General features: G+C 44.3%; 1 protein-coding gene across 3 annotated transcripts in view; it reads left to right on the plus strand.

Annotated features, from left to right (window-relative positions):
• Positions 1-12,849, plus strand: part of Eya3 (EYA transcriptional coactivator and phosphatase 3) — a 78,188-nt gene extending 65,339 nt beyond the window's left edge. For all 3 annotated transcript variants that reach the window (XM_051189000.1, XM_051189001.1, XM_051189002.1), the window contains 4 exons: positions 1,882-1,996; positions 3,094-3,215; positions 7,416-7,516; positions 10,375-12,849. In XM_051189000.1, the coding sequence (XP_051044957.1) occupies positions 1,882-1,996; positions 3,094-3,215; positions 7,416-7,516; positions 10,375-10,455 (419 nt within the window). In that variant the 3' untranslated portion in view covers positions 10,456-12,849. The remainder of the gene's footprint in view (positions 1-1,881; positions 1,997-3,093; positions 3,216-7,415; positions 7,517-10,374) is intronic.
• Positions 12,850-17,024: the final 4,175 nt, after the last annotated feature.

Below are 17,024 nucleotides of genomic sequence, written 5' to 3' on the forward strand. Positions count from 1 at the left end.
TGTGACAAACCAGAATATCATGACAGGGAGAGTCTGATTACCTCATTGCAGCAGAGAAAGAGAGAGGGAGGAGTATGAGAAGGTAGCTTGGTTCCTAGTATCACATTAAAGCACCTTTGGTGAGGACAAGCCTTCATTACATTAGCTTTGGGGGAATAGGTAAAATCTAAACCATAGTTCCACAGATTATTGGTTAGTTGGTTGCTTGCTTGCTTGTTTGCTTGGTAGGTTGTTGAGATAGTCTTAGGAAGCCCAGCCCATCCTTGAACTTGCTCCCAAGTATTGGCTTGCTAGACATGCCCCACCATACCTACCTCAATATATTACATTTGATGCAATGTTTTTTATTATTCTTGAGATATAACCACTGTTGGTACTTATTAATAGACTGCCACAGTTTGAATAGCAGATATCTATACCCATCTTCGTAATTCAAATTAGTTACTATCTGGCTGGGAAATAGGCTAGGATTATAGGGCAGTGTCCCTGTGCTTTAATACGGAAATTTTATCTGCCCGGAAATATTGTAGGTGGTAGTGTTATTCAGAACTAATTAGTCATGGATTGTTCAAAATGGAAAAGATATTAGAAATCTACTCTAAATACCTCATTTGGTAGCTGAGAAATTAACATCCATTGTAGGGGCAGGCATAGCATAACACAGTCACATGGCAAGTGCATAAACTGGCCACACTCCTAAAGGTCAGTGCACTTTTCAGTCTTTTCAGTCCTTTACTAGTGATGTGCTCTTCTTGCTAGGCGATGATAGCCCACACCTTTAATCCCAGCAGGCAGGGGCTGGGGGCAGCCCAGAGCAGGAGGATCTCTGTGAGTTTGAGGCCAGCCTGGTTTACAGAGTGAGTTCCAGAACATCTAGGGCTCTTACGCAGAGAAACCCAATCTTGAAAAACAACCCCCCCCCAAAAAAAAAAAAGGAAAAAAAAATATTTAAAACCATGAGCCCTCACCCTCAAAAAAAGACTCTGCATCCAGTGCTGTGTGAAGTTTAGGGTTTATATAGATTATACCGGAGAGTGTCCTTCCTTGTCACCCCAGTCTGTGGCTAAAAGCAGAGACAGCTTTGAAGTTGGTCATCAGAAGGTTGTAACAGCCCTCTGGTATCAGGCAGAGTCATTGGCTTCTAGATCTCAGGAGCCTAATTTCTTTTTTCAAGTCCTCCCCTCCCCCCAAGCTATGTCTGCTCCTTTCCTGCGTACTGACTAGACCTGTTTCCTGGAGAAAATGATACAGCACATTGTGAATCTCTTGAGCCTGTTTGGGAGAATATATAAAGTGGAAGAGCCAGGCATGGGGCACATATGTTTAATGCCTAACTGTGATGTTTATGTCAGCTGACTTTGTTATGATGTACCCATAGGAAAGAAAATGTATTGCTGAGGAGTCACATTTGAGTAGCACTATTCTAAAACATGGAAATGTATAATCGCAGGGGCTCATGGGAGTTGCTTCTTTGTATGTAACACATACATTGGCTACTTGTCTCCAGCATAGTAGCTGACAAAAGCAGCTTAAGGAAGGTTTATTCTGGGCTGGTGGGATAGCTCACCCTTTAAAGGCTAGGCTCACAACCATAACTATAAGAAGTTCCAGTGGCAGGAGGAGAGGGCAGCTGGTCACATTGAGTCCACAGTGAAGAGTACTCGTACTTGGCTGCTTTCTCTTATATTCAGTCCAGGACCCCAACCCACATACATTTAGGGAGGGTCTTCCCACCCCAGTAACCTAATTTTGATGATCCCTCACAGACATGGCCAGATATTTGTTTACATGATGATTTCAGAACCCATCATGCTGAATATCAGACTGACTATCATAGCAAATTCATGTCAGATAACAAATGTGTCTGCTTTTATCTAAAAGGCCTCCTCAGCCCCCAGAGAAAGGAAGCACTGCAGAGACTAAGGGCAGAGATCGAAGTTCTAACCGATTCCTGGTTAGGAACTGCGCTAAAGTCCTTGCTTCTCATCCAGTCTAGGTAAGGAAATGTTCTTTTACATCTTATCCTCTCAAAAGACACGCTACTTCCTATCCCTGGTCAAGTTAGGCCATCCCTTAAAAATGGAGTTTAGGAACAGGGATTAGAAGGCAATAATGGCACACTTCTTTAATCCCAGCATGCAGGTGGTAAAGGCAAATGGATTTCTCAGTTTGGGACCAGCCTGGTGTACCGAGTAAGTTCCAGGACAGCCAGGGATACACAGAGAAACCCTGTCTTGAAAAAAAAAAAAAAAAAAGATGACGGTTAAGGTAGCCAGTAAGGGCTCCCATGTGCTTGCTTCCAAGCCTAATGATGTTAGTTCTGTATACACAACAAATGTAACTTTGAAAAAGTTAAGATGATTGAGGGGATTTTGCCTTGAAGCCTAGAATGGAAAATAGATGCAGCTGTAGCATGTACTCTCTCTCTCTTGTGTCTTATAACTTGAGAAACAAATCTCAGCAGGAGATTGGAGGTAAAGGATCTAGGGAATTTTTGTGTCTTCTGGAATCTCAGTGGCTGTTGTGTGATGAGCAGAGAAATTAAATCGTGTCTCATGAGAGTGGCATTTCCATTTAGTGCAACTGCAATGAAAGTTCTCCACTCTCTGCTTGTCTTCTGAAATGTGGTGACCTTAACAAGAAGACTTAGTGATAATAGCCAACAAGTGGCAGTGAAAACCAGTGGCCAAGGCTGGGAGTTGAGGATGGAGTCTCAGTGGTTGAGAGCACTCACAGCTCCAGCGGAGGACCCAGGTTCAGTTCCCAGCATACACATGTAAATGTATTAGCCATCTCACTGGTCCCTCTGACCTTTAGAAAGAAAAATCTGAATAAGAATAATCATTGAGCTGGGTGTGGTGGCCCAGCATGAAGGAGGCAAAGGCAGGTAGGTCTCTGAGTTCAAAGTCAGCCTCATCTATCTACAGAGCGAGTTCCAGGACAGCTAGTGCCAAACACAGAAACCCTGTCTGGTGTGTGTGGGGGTGGTGAGTAATATGACATTGATCAGTAGAGTCCAGCTCTTTGAGGTTTCCTCTTGCTCCTAGGTTGCTTCAGTTTCACCGTGTTCTTTTCCTCCTTACTCCCTTCTAGAAAGAATTGTGTGAATGTTCTGATCACTACCACACAGCTGGTTCCAGCCCTGGCCAAGGTTCTCCTATATGGACTAGGAGAAATATTTCCTATAGAAAACATCTACAGTGCTACCAAAATCGGTATGTTGTTTCCCCAGTGGCCTCTCGGGGAAACGTTCCCTGGGGCTTGTGTTACTGCCAGTTCTGCTATGCAATACAAATGTGTTTGTCATCCCCCAATCTTCTAAAATGATGGTTGAAGGCTTAGAAGTTATCATGTTTGCTTAAGAAATCAGAACTAGTAAGCGCCTTTCTCCTGTTTAATTTGTTTTGGCTGGCTGAAAGTCTGTTACTGAGACTAGCTACCTGGCTAGATTTGCCACCAAGTGTGATGGCCTGGGCTCAGTCCTCAGAACCAGACAGGAGGAGGAGAGAATCAAGTCCACAGGTTGTCTTGTGATCTCCACCCTCACACCGTGGGACATAGAGGTACACATATGCACAACTAATGAATAAAAATGTTTTGGCTGGAGAGATGCTAACAAGAGCACTTGTTGTTTTTGTAGAGGGCCTGAGTTCAGTTTCCAGCATCCATATGGTGGCTCCCCCATAACTCTGGGGGATCTGATGCCCTCTTTTGGCCTCTGAGAGCAGCAAACACACACATGATATACACACATATATGTAGGCAAAACACATAAAATGAATACATCTACTTTTTTTTAATTTTTAAATAAGAATTCAGAACATGAAGTTAGTAGTGGAAGTTCTGTAGTCATTTGGGTTTTATTCACCAATCCTTTCCCCATAGGTTAAATAGTCCATTGACCAGGGATTTTGGGCATTGAGAAAACAGACAGAAAGGCTCCTTCACATTCGCCTCCTCTGCTCCTGCCTTCCCATGCAGCAGACCTTCCCTTGGAGCCTCTTACACCCAAAAGCTGTATTTTCTGTAGTAATCATTGCATTAAGGCCTAGCGTCCAGAGGCTAATCAAACTAATGGGATGGCTTTATTCTCTCTGATATTAAGGGAGCTTATTTGGTGATTTTCCTCAGTCATGATTCTCAGAGCTAATGTTTGAAGCTTTGGTGTGATCTGCTACCATAGTAATCACAGTAAGAGGCCTGAGGCTTTCCTTGACAGAACTGTGAAATGGAAGCAACAATAGAAGGCTTTTTCCAGTTTCTCTGAAGTGATTTCAGCATTATGGTTTTCCTTTTTGTATATTTTTTTTGCGATGGGGGTCTCATGTAGCCCAGGCTGGCCTCAAACAGACTGTGTAGTAAAGGATGGCCTAGAAGTTCTGATCATCCTCTGGCTCCCAGGAGCTGGGATTAAAGTATATGTCACCATGCACAGCTAAAATTATGATTGTCTACTATGGAGCCACTCAGTATCCTTGGACATTGATTGAATTCTCAACATCATTTCTGAAAATACCCTAAGTGAGCTTGGGGACTTTATTTTGTTTTTTGAAATCAGGGTCTCTAGCTCAGGTTGCTCCCAACTCACAGTGATCCTTCTGCCTTAGCCTTGTTTACAGGCATTTGCTCCCCACTCAGATATCAGAGCCATTTTTCACAGAAGAAACTCCCACATCCTCCAGAACAGAAGGGTTCATATCCATAGTGTTCTGAGATAGAAACGGGAGTGTCTGTTAGAGCTGGTTCTTTGTGTGCATCTCTTCCTTCAGTAAGCTTTCTTGGGTGTGGGGGAGGCATCCCAGAGGCTATCTCATCCTTGATCAGAACATATCAGGACATTGGGAATTTCTTCATCATCCTTTGTAAAATTGCCATAGTCCTTTTTCTTGGTTTTAGGAAAATGTCTGAAACCTGAATCATTTTTTTTCATAAGCACATCACTTTTAGATATTGGCTTAATTAGAAATCTAGGCTGTCATGGAATTAAACAATTAACTTCTTAACATTTTGAACATTAGAATTCAGGGCTGGGCATATAGAAAAATAAAATATGGCATTTGTAATTGGAAATCATATATGCCAGATTCAGAAAGACACACTCAGGAGGCAGAGGCAGGTGCTTCTCTGTTAGTTCAAGGCCAGCCTGGTCTACAAAGTGAGTTCCAGGACAGCCAGGACTATGTAGAGAGACCCTGTCTCAAAAAAAGAAAGAGAGAGAAAGGTATACCACATACTTTCTCTGCTATATGAAGTTTAGGTTTAGGTGAGGTGGGGGAGAAGAGCTTTCAGAAAGGGCCATGAAAGGAAGGAAGAGATCTTAAGAGAGACAGAGGGGTTCAGTAGGATGATGCTGAGAGCAGCAGAGAGGCTGTTTGAGAGACAAAAAGAACCAGCACAAAGGGAGCAGGATGTTAACAGTGCTTCCCCAAATTCAACTCCCAGCTTCTGTATCAGGTGGCTCACACTGCCTATGACTCCAGCTCAGCTCCTCTGAGCTCTGCAGACATCTACACTCATGTGCACATAATCACCCTCACACGCACATACACATAGTTAAAAATAAACCTTAATAATGACATATATGAAAATGCCATAATGAAACCCATTACTTTGTATGCCAACATAAAAATTTTATTAAAAAGAATTTAGGGCTGATGTTGTAGCTGATTGGCAGAATGCTTGCCTAAAATTCACCCCCGGGTTTGATTGCCAGCATCATAAAACAAGAGAGCTGGGCCGTGGTAACGTTTGCCTTTAATCCCAGCACTCGGGAGTCAGAGGCAGGCAGATCTCTGTGAGTTTGAGGCCAGCCTGGTCTACAGTGGGAGTTCCAGGACAGCTAGGGCTCTTACACAGAGAAACCTTGTCTCCAAAAAAAGTGTAACATGAATAAATAAAAGACCCAGAGACTGATATTAGGGTTCACGTTTCAAGCTGAAGATCAGAAAGCAAAGCAGCCGGTCACTAGCTTTTACCTCTAGCTCAGGCTGAAAGGCAATCCTGGTTCCACCAAACCTCAAACTGAAATCCCAGACGTCTATGCTCTTCTCAACATGACTGGAGAATCCTGAGACTGAATGCCAGCTCTGAGACCTTGCTCCTGTCTTATATACCTCCCTAATGCTGGAATTAAAGGTGTGTTATCCTAGGCGCTAGGTTCAAGGGCTCTGTTACTCTTCACGCTTGTGTAAGCCATGATGGCCTTGAATAGAGAGATCCATCTACCTCTTAATCCTGAGTCCTAGGATTAAAGGTGTGTACCACCACTGCCTGATCTCTATAGCTTGAGGCTGACTTTGTTTTCTGAATCCTCAGGTAAGTTTTAATAAATCATAAATATATCCTCACAGAAAAAAATAAAAATTTCAGGGACTAGGAGAAAGCTCAGTTGGTAAAGTACTTGCCACATAAGCCCAAGAACCTGAATTTGTCCCCAGGACCCACATGTAATGGGTATGGCAGATACTTGTGATCCTAGCAGTGGGGAGGCAGAGACAGGAGAGTCCTTCAGGCTTGCTGGCCAGTCAGCCTCACATATACACATCTCTCCATACCATACACAGGTGCACACAAATAGAAAACAGTACTTTAATTATTTGACTCTAATAGTTAAACCAAATTGGGCTTGGTATATTGGCTCTGAATCATATGTAAGTTAATACACAGTGATAAGCATTCATTCAGCAACAATTGAATGTTGCAGAGAAAGCCAGGCAGGACTGCCACGGTGAAGTTAGCACGCGTGTACCCTAAAAGCCTTATCTCTAAAGGGAAAACTGTGACACAGACTGGACCAGTATCTGCACCAGGACACCACTGATGTGCCATTTGGCTAGGAGTGTCAAATTTACAGGTATTGTAATCACTTTCCTGCAGATGGCTCTCCAGTGTCTTGAGGAACATTCTTAGGTCACTGGATCTGACAGGAATTAAAATGAGGTTAATGGATAGCTTTCCGCTCTTGGTCACATAGACGGCCCTGGTTCAAACCCATGACAAAAGACATGAATTCGGGAAAGGCGCTTTGAAGGGGGTGTCATAGAGGCCAGAGTGAGATGGCAAGCAGGACAGGGCTGAGAGTAATCAGAACACACTGACATATGAAATTCTTCAAGAATAAATTTCATCAATGAAAAAATACAGAGTTTTAAAAAGAGAACATTTGCTGTAGATTGTGGCCACAGCCTGGATTTGGAGTCAAGAACGAAGCCAAATCTAGCTGCTGGCTTGTTTGTGATCTAGGGAAGCAAGTTGTTTGATAATGGCATGCTGTCAGATTCTTTGGGCAGAGGGGCTACTGAAGCTCTGGCCACACTCCTAACTCCTGAATGAGTAGTCTGCACAGGCTGCCCGTAAGGCAGATGAATGGAGCAGCAGGCCTTATGTTTGGTATTTAAATGTGTTTTTCTCTATAGGTAAGGAGAGCTGCTTTGAGAGAATTGTGTCAAGGTTTGGAAAGAAAGTCACATATGTAGTGATTGGAGATGGACGAGATGAAGAAATTGCAGCCAAGCAGGTAACGTAGAAAGGGGGAAAAAATCAGTTGTGTGATTGTGCATGAAGCAATTAGAAAAACGGTACAGTAGAGCATGTACAGTGGTGTATATCTGTAATCCCTCCTCTGGAGGCAGTGAGAGGATATGAACTGCGAGGCGTGTGGGCAGAACTACGAATAAAGGAGGGAATGAAGGCTGAGGATCTAGCCTACTTGGCAGGGTGTTGCTTCACCACATGAAACCCAGGTTCAATCCTCAGGATTGTAGAACCGGGATGGAGCATGCCTATCATCACAGCATTTGTGAAGTATGGGCAGGAGGTTGAAAGGGCATCCTTGGCTATATAGTGAGTTCACAGGATGCATGAGACTCTTGTCAGAAAGGGGTATAGGGAGAAAAATGATAAAATTGAAAAATCTTTACCACTATTGTGTATTTGTAGTGTCTTCCTTCCTCACTTTTTCCCAGGTGGAGTTTTTCCTGTAATTTGTTAGATCTTCCTCTGTCCTTTCCTCCCTGCCTAGGGATGTAGATCAGTGGATAATGCTTGCTTACATGCTCTAGGAAGCCCCAGGCTCAATTCCCAGCACCAAGTAAAAGTAGATGTGATGGTACGTGTCTGTGATTCCAGTACTCAGAAGTGGAGGCAGGGGGATCAGATGCTCAAGGTCATCCCTAGGCTATATAGCAAGTTCAGGGTCCCTCTCATTAACCCTGAAGTGGGCCTCATCTTCATCTGAGATTCTGAGGACATCAGACTGACTACAAAAAGGCAAACCATTCTGATCTTAGGCTTCAAGTCTGTTTTTAAAAGTAGGGAGGGAAACAGAAAAACAAGTACATTCAACAGGAATTGTGTTAGAGAAGTCTTTGATGCTTTTGAAAGCCCTGCAAGTTTGTTGATAAAGTTCCCCTATCACTATGCAGGCCCAAGCCATGGGTCATCCTCTCTTCATACAGAAATAGTATCTGAGTTTGGGCTATGGAACCTAAAATCAGATTAAGTTAGGAATGGTCGTGTGCACCCACAGTCCTGGCTACTTGGGAGGAGAGGAGAGATTGCTTGAGGCCAGGAGTTTGGGTCAGCTTCACCTATATAAAAAGACCCTGTCTCTTAAAGTCAGGTGAAGTGCACTGTTAGCTGTGCCGAAGTCTGTTTACCCTCTGAGTTTGTTCATCTGCTATGTGGGTGTATGAACATTCTTTCTTGGCCTTTGTTTCTTTTGTTTTTAGATTTAAACCATGCCTTACCAACTAGGGTTGCCCTGATTTTCTTCACCCAGTTCATAGAAACCACAGCAACTACTAGTTAGTGACTGACAATCAATTGGCATCATTATTTCATGATGTTTCCATGAAATACTTGCCGCTTGATAAAGCTTTTCTGTGTTAATAATTGAGGCTTTGATTCTCCAGTCCTGCTCACTCTCCCTTCGGGACAAACATCGGTGGCTTCTCAGTCTGGAGAAGAAATAGGGAAAGGAGAAGGAATAAGAAAGAGAGAAAAGAGCTTGAATATTTGTAGAGTTCCCCCCTAAGCTGAGGTCTGCAATCTACTAGGAAATGCACTCTCCAGGAGTTCAGGGTGTATTAGTCCTCAGCACTGAGACAAAAATGAAATATGCTCATTAAAATGTCTGAGTGAAGCAGGGCAGTGGTGGTGCACACCTTTAGTCCCAGCACTCGGGAGGCAGAGGCAGCAGATCTCTGTGAGTTTGAGGCTGGCCTGGTCTACAAAGTGAGTTCCAGGTCAGCCAAGGCTGTTACACAGAGAAACCCTGTCTTGAAAAAGAAAAAAAAAAAAAGGTGTGTGTGTGGGGGGGGGGGGGGTAGCAGTGCAGTAGAGAGATGGCTCAGTGGTTAAGAGCACTTGCTGCTCTTCGAGAGAATCCCAGTTCAATCTCCAGCACCTACACGGCAGGTCATAAATGTGTGTAACTCCTGTTCCAGGGGATCCAATGCCCTCCTATAGACTATACCTATAGGCAAAACACTGATGTACATAAAATAAAATTATTTTTTAAAAAGTCTGACTGCTTTATGCAATTTAGCCTGCTTCCTGTCAGTAATCTTTCTCCAGCCTTTCTGGAAGAAAACTAGTCCTTGCATGAATGTGCCTCAAGGATGAGGGAACTGATTCCCAAGCAACCTACCTATGGAGCCATTCAAGCTGTCAATGTCCTTCCTTCCATTGGACAAAATGCCATGATCCAGCACTGCTGTCTTCCTCTGCTGTCTGCTAACAACTCCACAGTTGAGCAGCCAACAAGGACAGCTAACTCTAAGCCAGAACTTTCTAAAACTCAGCATTCTGAATAACTCATAGAGGGTCAGTGAAACTCATCATCTTGCACATGGTTTCCAGCACTTACTGAGGTGCTGGAAGAACTTTGTATAGCTCTAGTGACATAACATCTGTACGTGCTGCATCTTGGATATGGGTAGTATTTGAGCCTGTTAGAGCAAAGGCTTACAGGAAACTGATCGACTACAAGGCAGTTTCCTTCCCAGTCTGTCAGTTCTTACAGTATCTCCTGTGTTGCTCAGACTGGCCTCAATCTTGTATTCCTGTCTTAGCCTCTCAAGTATTGGGATCATAGGCATTCACTACTACATTCAGAAATACTGATTTTTTTTTTTTTTTAATCACCATTTTATTTGAACCTGAAAACCTTAAAATCTAGGACAGGTACCTCGATAAAAGCATAGGTAGCATTGAAATCTCATAAAAATTCCTCACATTTCTATGTCCTGTATTGTACTGAGTTCAGACATAAGGATAGATGGTTACCAAGAGCCTCAAGGAGACATCTGTGGAGGAGGGGCTATGGTTAGGTCCCAGAAATTGGGCTAACAAGCCTTCCTTCTTCTCTTCCAGCACAACATGCCCTTCTGGAGGATCACAAACCATGGAGACCTGGTGTCCCTGCACCAGGCTTTAGAGCTTGACTTCCTCTAAGAACTGGAACGTGGAGCCTTCCCACCCTGTGAGCTTCTTTTTACCTCCAACAGGAGTCAGAGGCCAGAACCCTCTGAGACCCTTGTCTCTGTCTGTCTGTCTCTCTGTCTCAGCATCCCTCCCCTTCTCTTGTGCTCTTTCTCTCTCCATGGAATGCTGGCGAGAACACAATCAGAACCAACTGCAGTTTTTGCTGAGTGAGCCACAGCCCCATCCATAGTTAGCAGGAGGTGGCTGGGTAGGACAGCAGACTTCCTGCCGCTGCCGTGCTTTACTTCTGTTTCATTTCACAAAGAACAAGAAAGGCAATGATGGGCACATAGTTGCACTCTTGGTGCATGGACAGACTGGGAGCTGCTCCCGATCATGCTGACGGAAACTGGCCCTGTCCCATGAGAACATCTCCTGTAATCTTAGTTGTAGAACTTCTCTTCCAGTGAATGGAGATGTTATTTTTGTAGGTGAGGGCCTGGTCTCTGAAGCAAACCCCCCCCCCCCAGCCTTTTCTATGAAGAAAGTGGTGTGTAAAGTCTCCGAGATGGAAGTGTCTGAAATACCTCTCTGTGATAAGCAATGCTCTTTAGTGGCCCCAGCACTCTGCTCTCCAGGAGGTCCTGGCTGTATCAGGGCCCGGGTCACTTACTAACTTTAGACTTTGGCATCTCCCATCTTGTAAACCTCAGTCTCCTTGCCAGTCCTCCTTTGTAACCAAAAGTTACAACCCTGGAAACTCTTTCCCATAGACAATAAATCTAAGCCTTTAGCTTATGATTTAGAGGCTCTGTCCTACGAGGTTCAACCTCCAAATTGGGCTTCTTAGGAGTGTCGCCTTGGCTCCTGTGCTAAGGGTCTACTAGAGCTCCTGCAGAGCAGCACCTGTTCCCACCAGAGGCTTGCTCTGTGGCTAGCTCAGTCATCAGAATCTGGTTTCACACTCTCTGCTCGCTCTGTCTCAAATCCACCTCTCCGTACAGCTCTGGCCAGCCCCTGCCCACTCAAAAGGCAAAAAGTCTTAAGAGCAAGGTATACCTGCTTCCTTTGCCCTGCACTTACATGCAGTTATCCCAACTTACATTTACACAGATCTGTGCCTGGGAGTAGAGAGCAGATAGCTAGAATCAAAACCCAATTCCCTATGAAATACCCCATTTCTCAGATTCCATGCTGAAGTGGGAAACCAGGCCAGAAAATATATAATCCTGAGCTAGGGGCAAGAGCACCTGGCAGCTTGCCCCTAGAAGGTGTGGAGGGGAGCCTTGGCCTAGGCCTAGCCTTTCAAGCCCAGCTGTCTTTGGGGGAGGTTTGGTTTTATTTTGTTTGAAGGCATTATCCCGTTAGGACCAATGAGGTTACCTGCTTAATTGGGGTAAAGTTGCCTAGAGTTGAGGATATGTGCAGCCTTGGTTCTCAGGAGGTCCTTAACCAACCCATAGCTGTAGTCACTGTCCCCAGAGATGCTGCAGCATAAAGGCAAGGTTCCTCCTAAAGCCAGGCCGCTGGACAGCAACAAAAAGTGCAGCACACCATTTTCAGAACTGTTGGGCAAGACTTCTGAGAGCAGCGGTTAAGTAAGGGGCTCAGACAGGATACGAGATTGAGGTTCCATCTTTGGTCACCCATTTGGCTTTATTTTGAGGTAGGGGGTGGGAACAAAGAGGTGGAGTCTAAGCCAGACCTCCCTAGGCTACATTTAGCACCGCCATCCCAGCACTACCCAGCCTTTTCTTCCTGGTCCATCATAGAAACTCAAGGGAAAGTTTTACTTTCAACCCTCAAAACCTTCCCTCATTGCCAGTGTAGTTTCTTGTCCTGGACAAAGGCCACCTGTTGGTCTTCAGGCGTTTAAGGCTTCCAAGTGTGACACACAGCCCTCCCTCTACACACAGGTTAACACCATGAACACTTGAAGGGAGACTCTTCATTCCTAGAATGTATCATGGAGTCCCTGCCCACCCAATTTAGCTCTCTTTACAAAAGGAATTTGGACTTGGCCAAAAGAGGCAAGGAGACACTCTGAGCTGAGCCTCTGTTCTGGCAGGGGAAGCCAGAGTGTGTTGTTTCCACCGAAAGGAGCATCCAGGGCTGCTGCCCTTTGTACTGATTCTGCCTCCCTCCCACAAAGGCTTGGGAAGGAAAATGAGCTGGCAGCATTATAGCTGTTAGTCCTAAAAAGATGGCTCATTGGTTAATAGCACTGGCTGCTGGTACAGAGATCCAAGGTTTGAGCACCTGCAGGGGCTGCTCACAACCATCTGTAACTACAGTTCCAGAGGGTTTGATGCCCTCTGCTGGTCTCCTCAGACACCAAGCACTTACATACATGCAAGAAAACACTGATACACATAAAATCTCTTTTAAAAATTAAAAGCTGTTGGAAGTTGGAGCTGGAAAAAACTGGGTCTTTCATCAAAAAGACCCAGTCTTTACTGGAAAGAGCACCCTGAAGTAATTAGCTGGTAATCCTTCACCTGCTGGATCCAGTGCTCTCAAGGGTTAGTCTGGACATTTCATGGTGTGGGCTAATTCTAGGAGTGTCTGTGGAGTTGCAGGAATGTTCTTGGATACAAGGTGACTTTCGAATGTAAAACTGACTGTGCCTTAGCATCACCCTGTCCAGTGCCCCGGGACAGCTGGTGATGTCCAGGAGAGTGGATACCTGCTCCAGAATTCAGGTGCCTGTTTGGGCTTTTGATTTGGGAGTGTTCTGTCTTCTCTACAAGTTGAGTGTCAGAGCTAGTATCCCAAGAGACTTGGCACAGCTTGTTTGCGATTCACGCAAACTCAGCCTTCACAGCTCCAAGTAGAATCTGATTGGCATACTGCAACTGGAAGCATATGACACTTGTAGACACTACTTTGAATGGGAGTCACACAATTGACAAGAGCACCAGACAAAGCATGGTACTGTCCTCTTGGAGAGTACAGGCTAGCCCCCACGTGGCAGGCTTGGGCCCTCCTTCCACACTTCTCCCCAGGTTGCAGCTGAGGCCTTCTTGAGTAAGCTTCTGTTCCTTGCTGCTAACCTGGTCTCCATCTTCAAGAAGCTAGAAGTATTCAGACAGATTCATTATAGATGCCAAGTTGGAATTCTGAGCTCAAATACCTTAACCACAGTGGCAAAAATCTGCTTGTGTCCCAGCTCTGTCCGCAGGCCATCTGTCCTCCCTCTGCCTTGAGTCAGCAGCAAGGCTCCCTGGCTGCCTCCTAGCACACTGAGCGGAGCCATTCCATTAAGGACTTTTTCTTCTTGGATCGCCACTCTCCCTCTGGACTTCAGATGCCTCTTTAACAGGAAAAGGCATCGGTTGGGTTGGATATATTTATGTGACTGCGGGCATTTGTGGCTATAAGAGTCCTTGACCATAATGTTATATGTAATGGGAACTATCTTATAAACTTGAAAAAAATAAAATTTTTATTTTCTATATAGTTTTCTCATTTGTCTTTTCTAAATAGGGTTAACCCAGTTGCTGAGCCATGCAGGGTTCTAATCAGGGCTTCATTCAGAAAGATGTCACCTTTCAATAACTGGGTCATTAATTTCACACATACAAAAAGTGATATTTGACATACAGTGGAAAACAAGGAATTGTTTTTAATTGTTTTTAGAAGTCAATCTGTGCTGAGCATGAGCTGCAAACCATTAACACTAACAAATCCAAGTGGACCTTTTAATCTGGTCCAATTTTGTGTCACATCAGCCAGTTTTTCTCCATTCCATCACACTGGTCTGAGTGGCCTTTGTTGGCTTGGAAAACAGCCAGGAAGCCTTTTATTCCAATGAAGGAAATTAGAATTCACTTCTCATTTCCAAGGATCCAATATGTCAGACCACAAGGTGAATTTCCTCCAGCAAGTGTGACATCATCTTGTACCCTGGATAGTGGTCTTTTGAATCACAGTGCTGCTGAAGCCAACTGTTAGCTCTTGTCTGCTCCCTGCTCAGTTACAAGCAGAGGGTCCAAGTATTGATTGACTTCCAAATCCCAAGAGAAAACATCCCCATCTCCTAAAAAAAAACATTTCTCCTACAGACCCTTCAGTGAATGTAAATTTTTTTATTTTTTTTTTTATTTTCAAGACTGGGTTCCTTTGGCCCTGGCTGTCCTGGGACATGTAAATCTTACTGTAGTTTATTTTTCTAAAACAGGTTTCTTTGTGTTTAAAAGTTCTTGATCAGGGGCTGGAGAGATGGCTCAGCAGTTAAGAGTGCTGGCTTCTCTTCCAGAGGACCCAGGTTCAATTCCCAGAATATACATGGCAGCTCATAACTGCCTGTAACTCCAATTTCAGAGGATCGAACACCTTCACACAGTATATATGCCTATAAATATATGTGTAGGCAAAACATGAATGCACATGAAATAAAAATTATTTTTTTTAAAAGTTAACTGGTCAGGTGTGGTATTCCTCCTGTCTATAATCCTTAAAAGCCGAGGCAAGATTGTCAAGAGTTTGGGCTACCCTAAGTATGTGTGGGGCCTCCTCTCAAACGGCCAAAAATATATATCTCAATGTGAATCATCAAGGACATTACTAGTCTAGTTTTAAATTCTGTAAACTTTGAAAATAGACCTTTTTATGGTAGTACACAACTGTAATCCTAGCAATTAGGAGGCTGAGACAGGGTGATGACCTGTTCAAGGTCATCTCAATTAGGATAAACTGTCTAAAATCAAGGCCAGTGTAGTTACATGCAGGGTGAGGGGTGTTTTGGGGGTGGTTTTGGTTTTTTGTGTATGTGCACGCGCGTGCACACGCATGCACACACACCTGTATATGCATGTGTAAACGCCAAAGGAGGATGTTGGATCCCCTGGAGCCAGAGTTACATGCAGTTGTGAGTTCTGGGAACCAAAACTAAAGGATCTGCGAGGGCTCTGAACTGTTGAGCTGGATCTCTAGCCCCAGCCCTGACATCTGTTTACTTCCAGTACTTGATAGGTGGAAGCAGGAGGATCAGGAGTTTAGCCTCAGCTGCATGATGTGTCCCCAGCTAGGTTAGCTCTTCGTAAGCCGTTTCAAGAACACCAAGTGTGCATTAGTGTGTTAGGTAGAATATGTAGTTTTATATAGTATTTGGTTATGTGTTTTAGGTAATATAACACATTGTTTAATTTAATACACATAACCACATTTGACAACTTCATCTGGAATACAGATGAAAGCTCAGCCAAAACTGAAATTCTGAACACATCTTGTGTTTTTGTGTTGAGACAGGGTGATGTGGAATAATGTTCTTGTTCACTGTAAAGACGTGTCACTCATATTGGTTTAATAAAATGCTGACTGGCTACTTTATAGGTGGGCTACCAGGCTAAGAGAATCTGGCAGAGGAAAGGCAGAGACGTAGTCACCAGACAGACACAGGAAGGTGAGAATGCCTTATTGAGAAAAGGTACCAAGCCACTTGACTAAACATAGATAAAAAATTATGGGTTAAGTTGTAAGAGCTAGCCGGGCATTGGTGGCCTTTGATCCCAGCACTTGGAAGCAGAGGCAGGTGTATCTCTGTGAGTTCCAGGCCAGCCTGGTGTACAGAGTGAGTTGGACTGCCACCAAAGTAACAGAGAAACCCTGTCTTGAAGAGGAAAAACAAAGTTTAAGAGCTACATGGTAATAAGCCTGAGCGATAGGCCAAACAGTTTATAATTAATATAGGCCTCTGTGTGTTTACTTGGAACTAAACTACTGCAGGACCAGGTGGAACAGAAACTTCCATTTACACAGGGTTTCATGTAGTTCACAGGGGCTTCTGTCACTGAGGAGTTAGAACTCCTGATGTCCTTTCCTAGAATGTAGGTGCACCACACCAATCCAGCCCTCTTTAGACCTCACCCTTTGTATAAATGGGGATAACAGTGGTTTCAGGTGTGTACCCCTAGAGGCATCCATTTATAGAACGGTCCCTTCTGATGTACTCACATCCAGTCTTTCATGAGATGGTGGTTATTTTTCATGTTCTCTTAATATCAGCAACCACTTTGGCCCCTTTTACTGGTCTATGAAATTAAGGTCTGAAAATCACTAGGTCCTTTCTGTCCATAATACGCAGCATGTACCATTTCAGTATGAGAAGCACTGCCTTTTCCCAGAACCTCTCCCTGGCCGCCACCTGCATCTCTACAGCCTTCTTAGCTGTGAGCCAACAGCACTCCACAGTCCTCTCCCGGTGGGATTGTCCCACAGGAATTGCACTTGCAGACCCCTCTCCACCAGCATACTGTAGCATGACTCCAGGCTCTGCTTGCTTCTCAGGGGCTTCAGGATGCAGTCACTGCTAAAGTAGTTCTTCCTACACCTTAAGTGCCTTAGTTTCTCAGAGACGTTTTCACTAACAGTTCTTAAAACTGTAACTTGCCCACGACACACCCTTACATCTCTCTGTTTTACAGCGCTTGACACTATTCGATGATACATATTTTGGTCACACTTTATTTTACCCCCATGCCAACGAGTGACTGGTAGAGCTATTGTGGGTTCCCAGCACTGGGAACAAGGAGCTTTTCCTCTGCCTCTGGCATTTTCCCTGTTCCCTGTTCACCAGACTACAGACTTCCCAGAGCAGA

Source organism: Phodopus roborovskii, unplaced genomic scaffold (genome assembly GCF_943737965.1).
Source record: "Phodopus roborovskii unplaced genomic scaffold, PHOROB, whole genome shotgun sequence".
NCBI classification, from domain to species: Eukaryota; Metazoa; Chordata; class Mammalia; order Rodentia; family Cricetidae; genus Phodopus; species Phodopus roborovskii.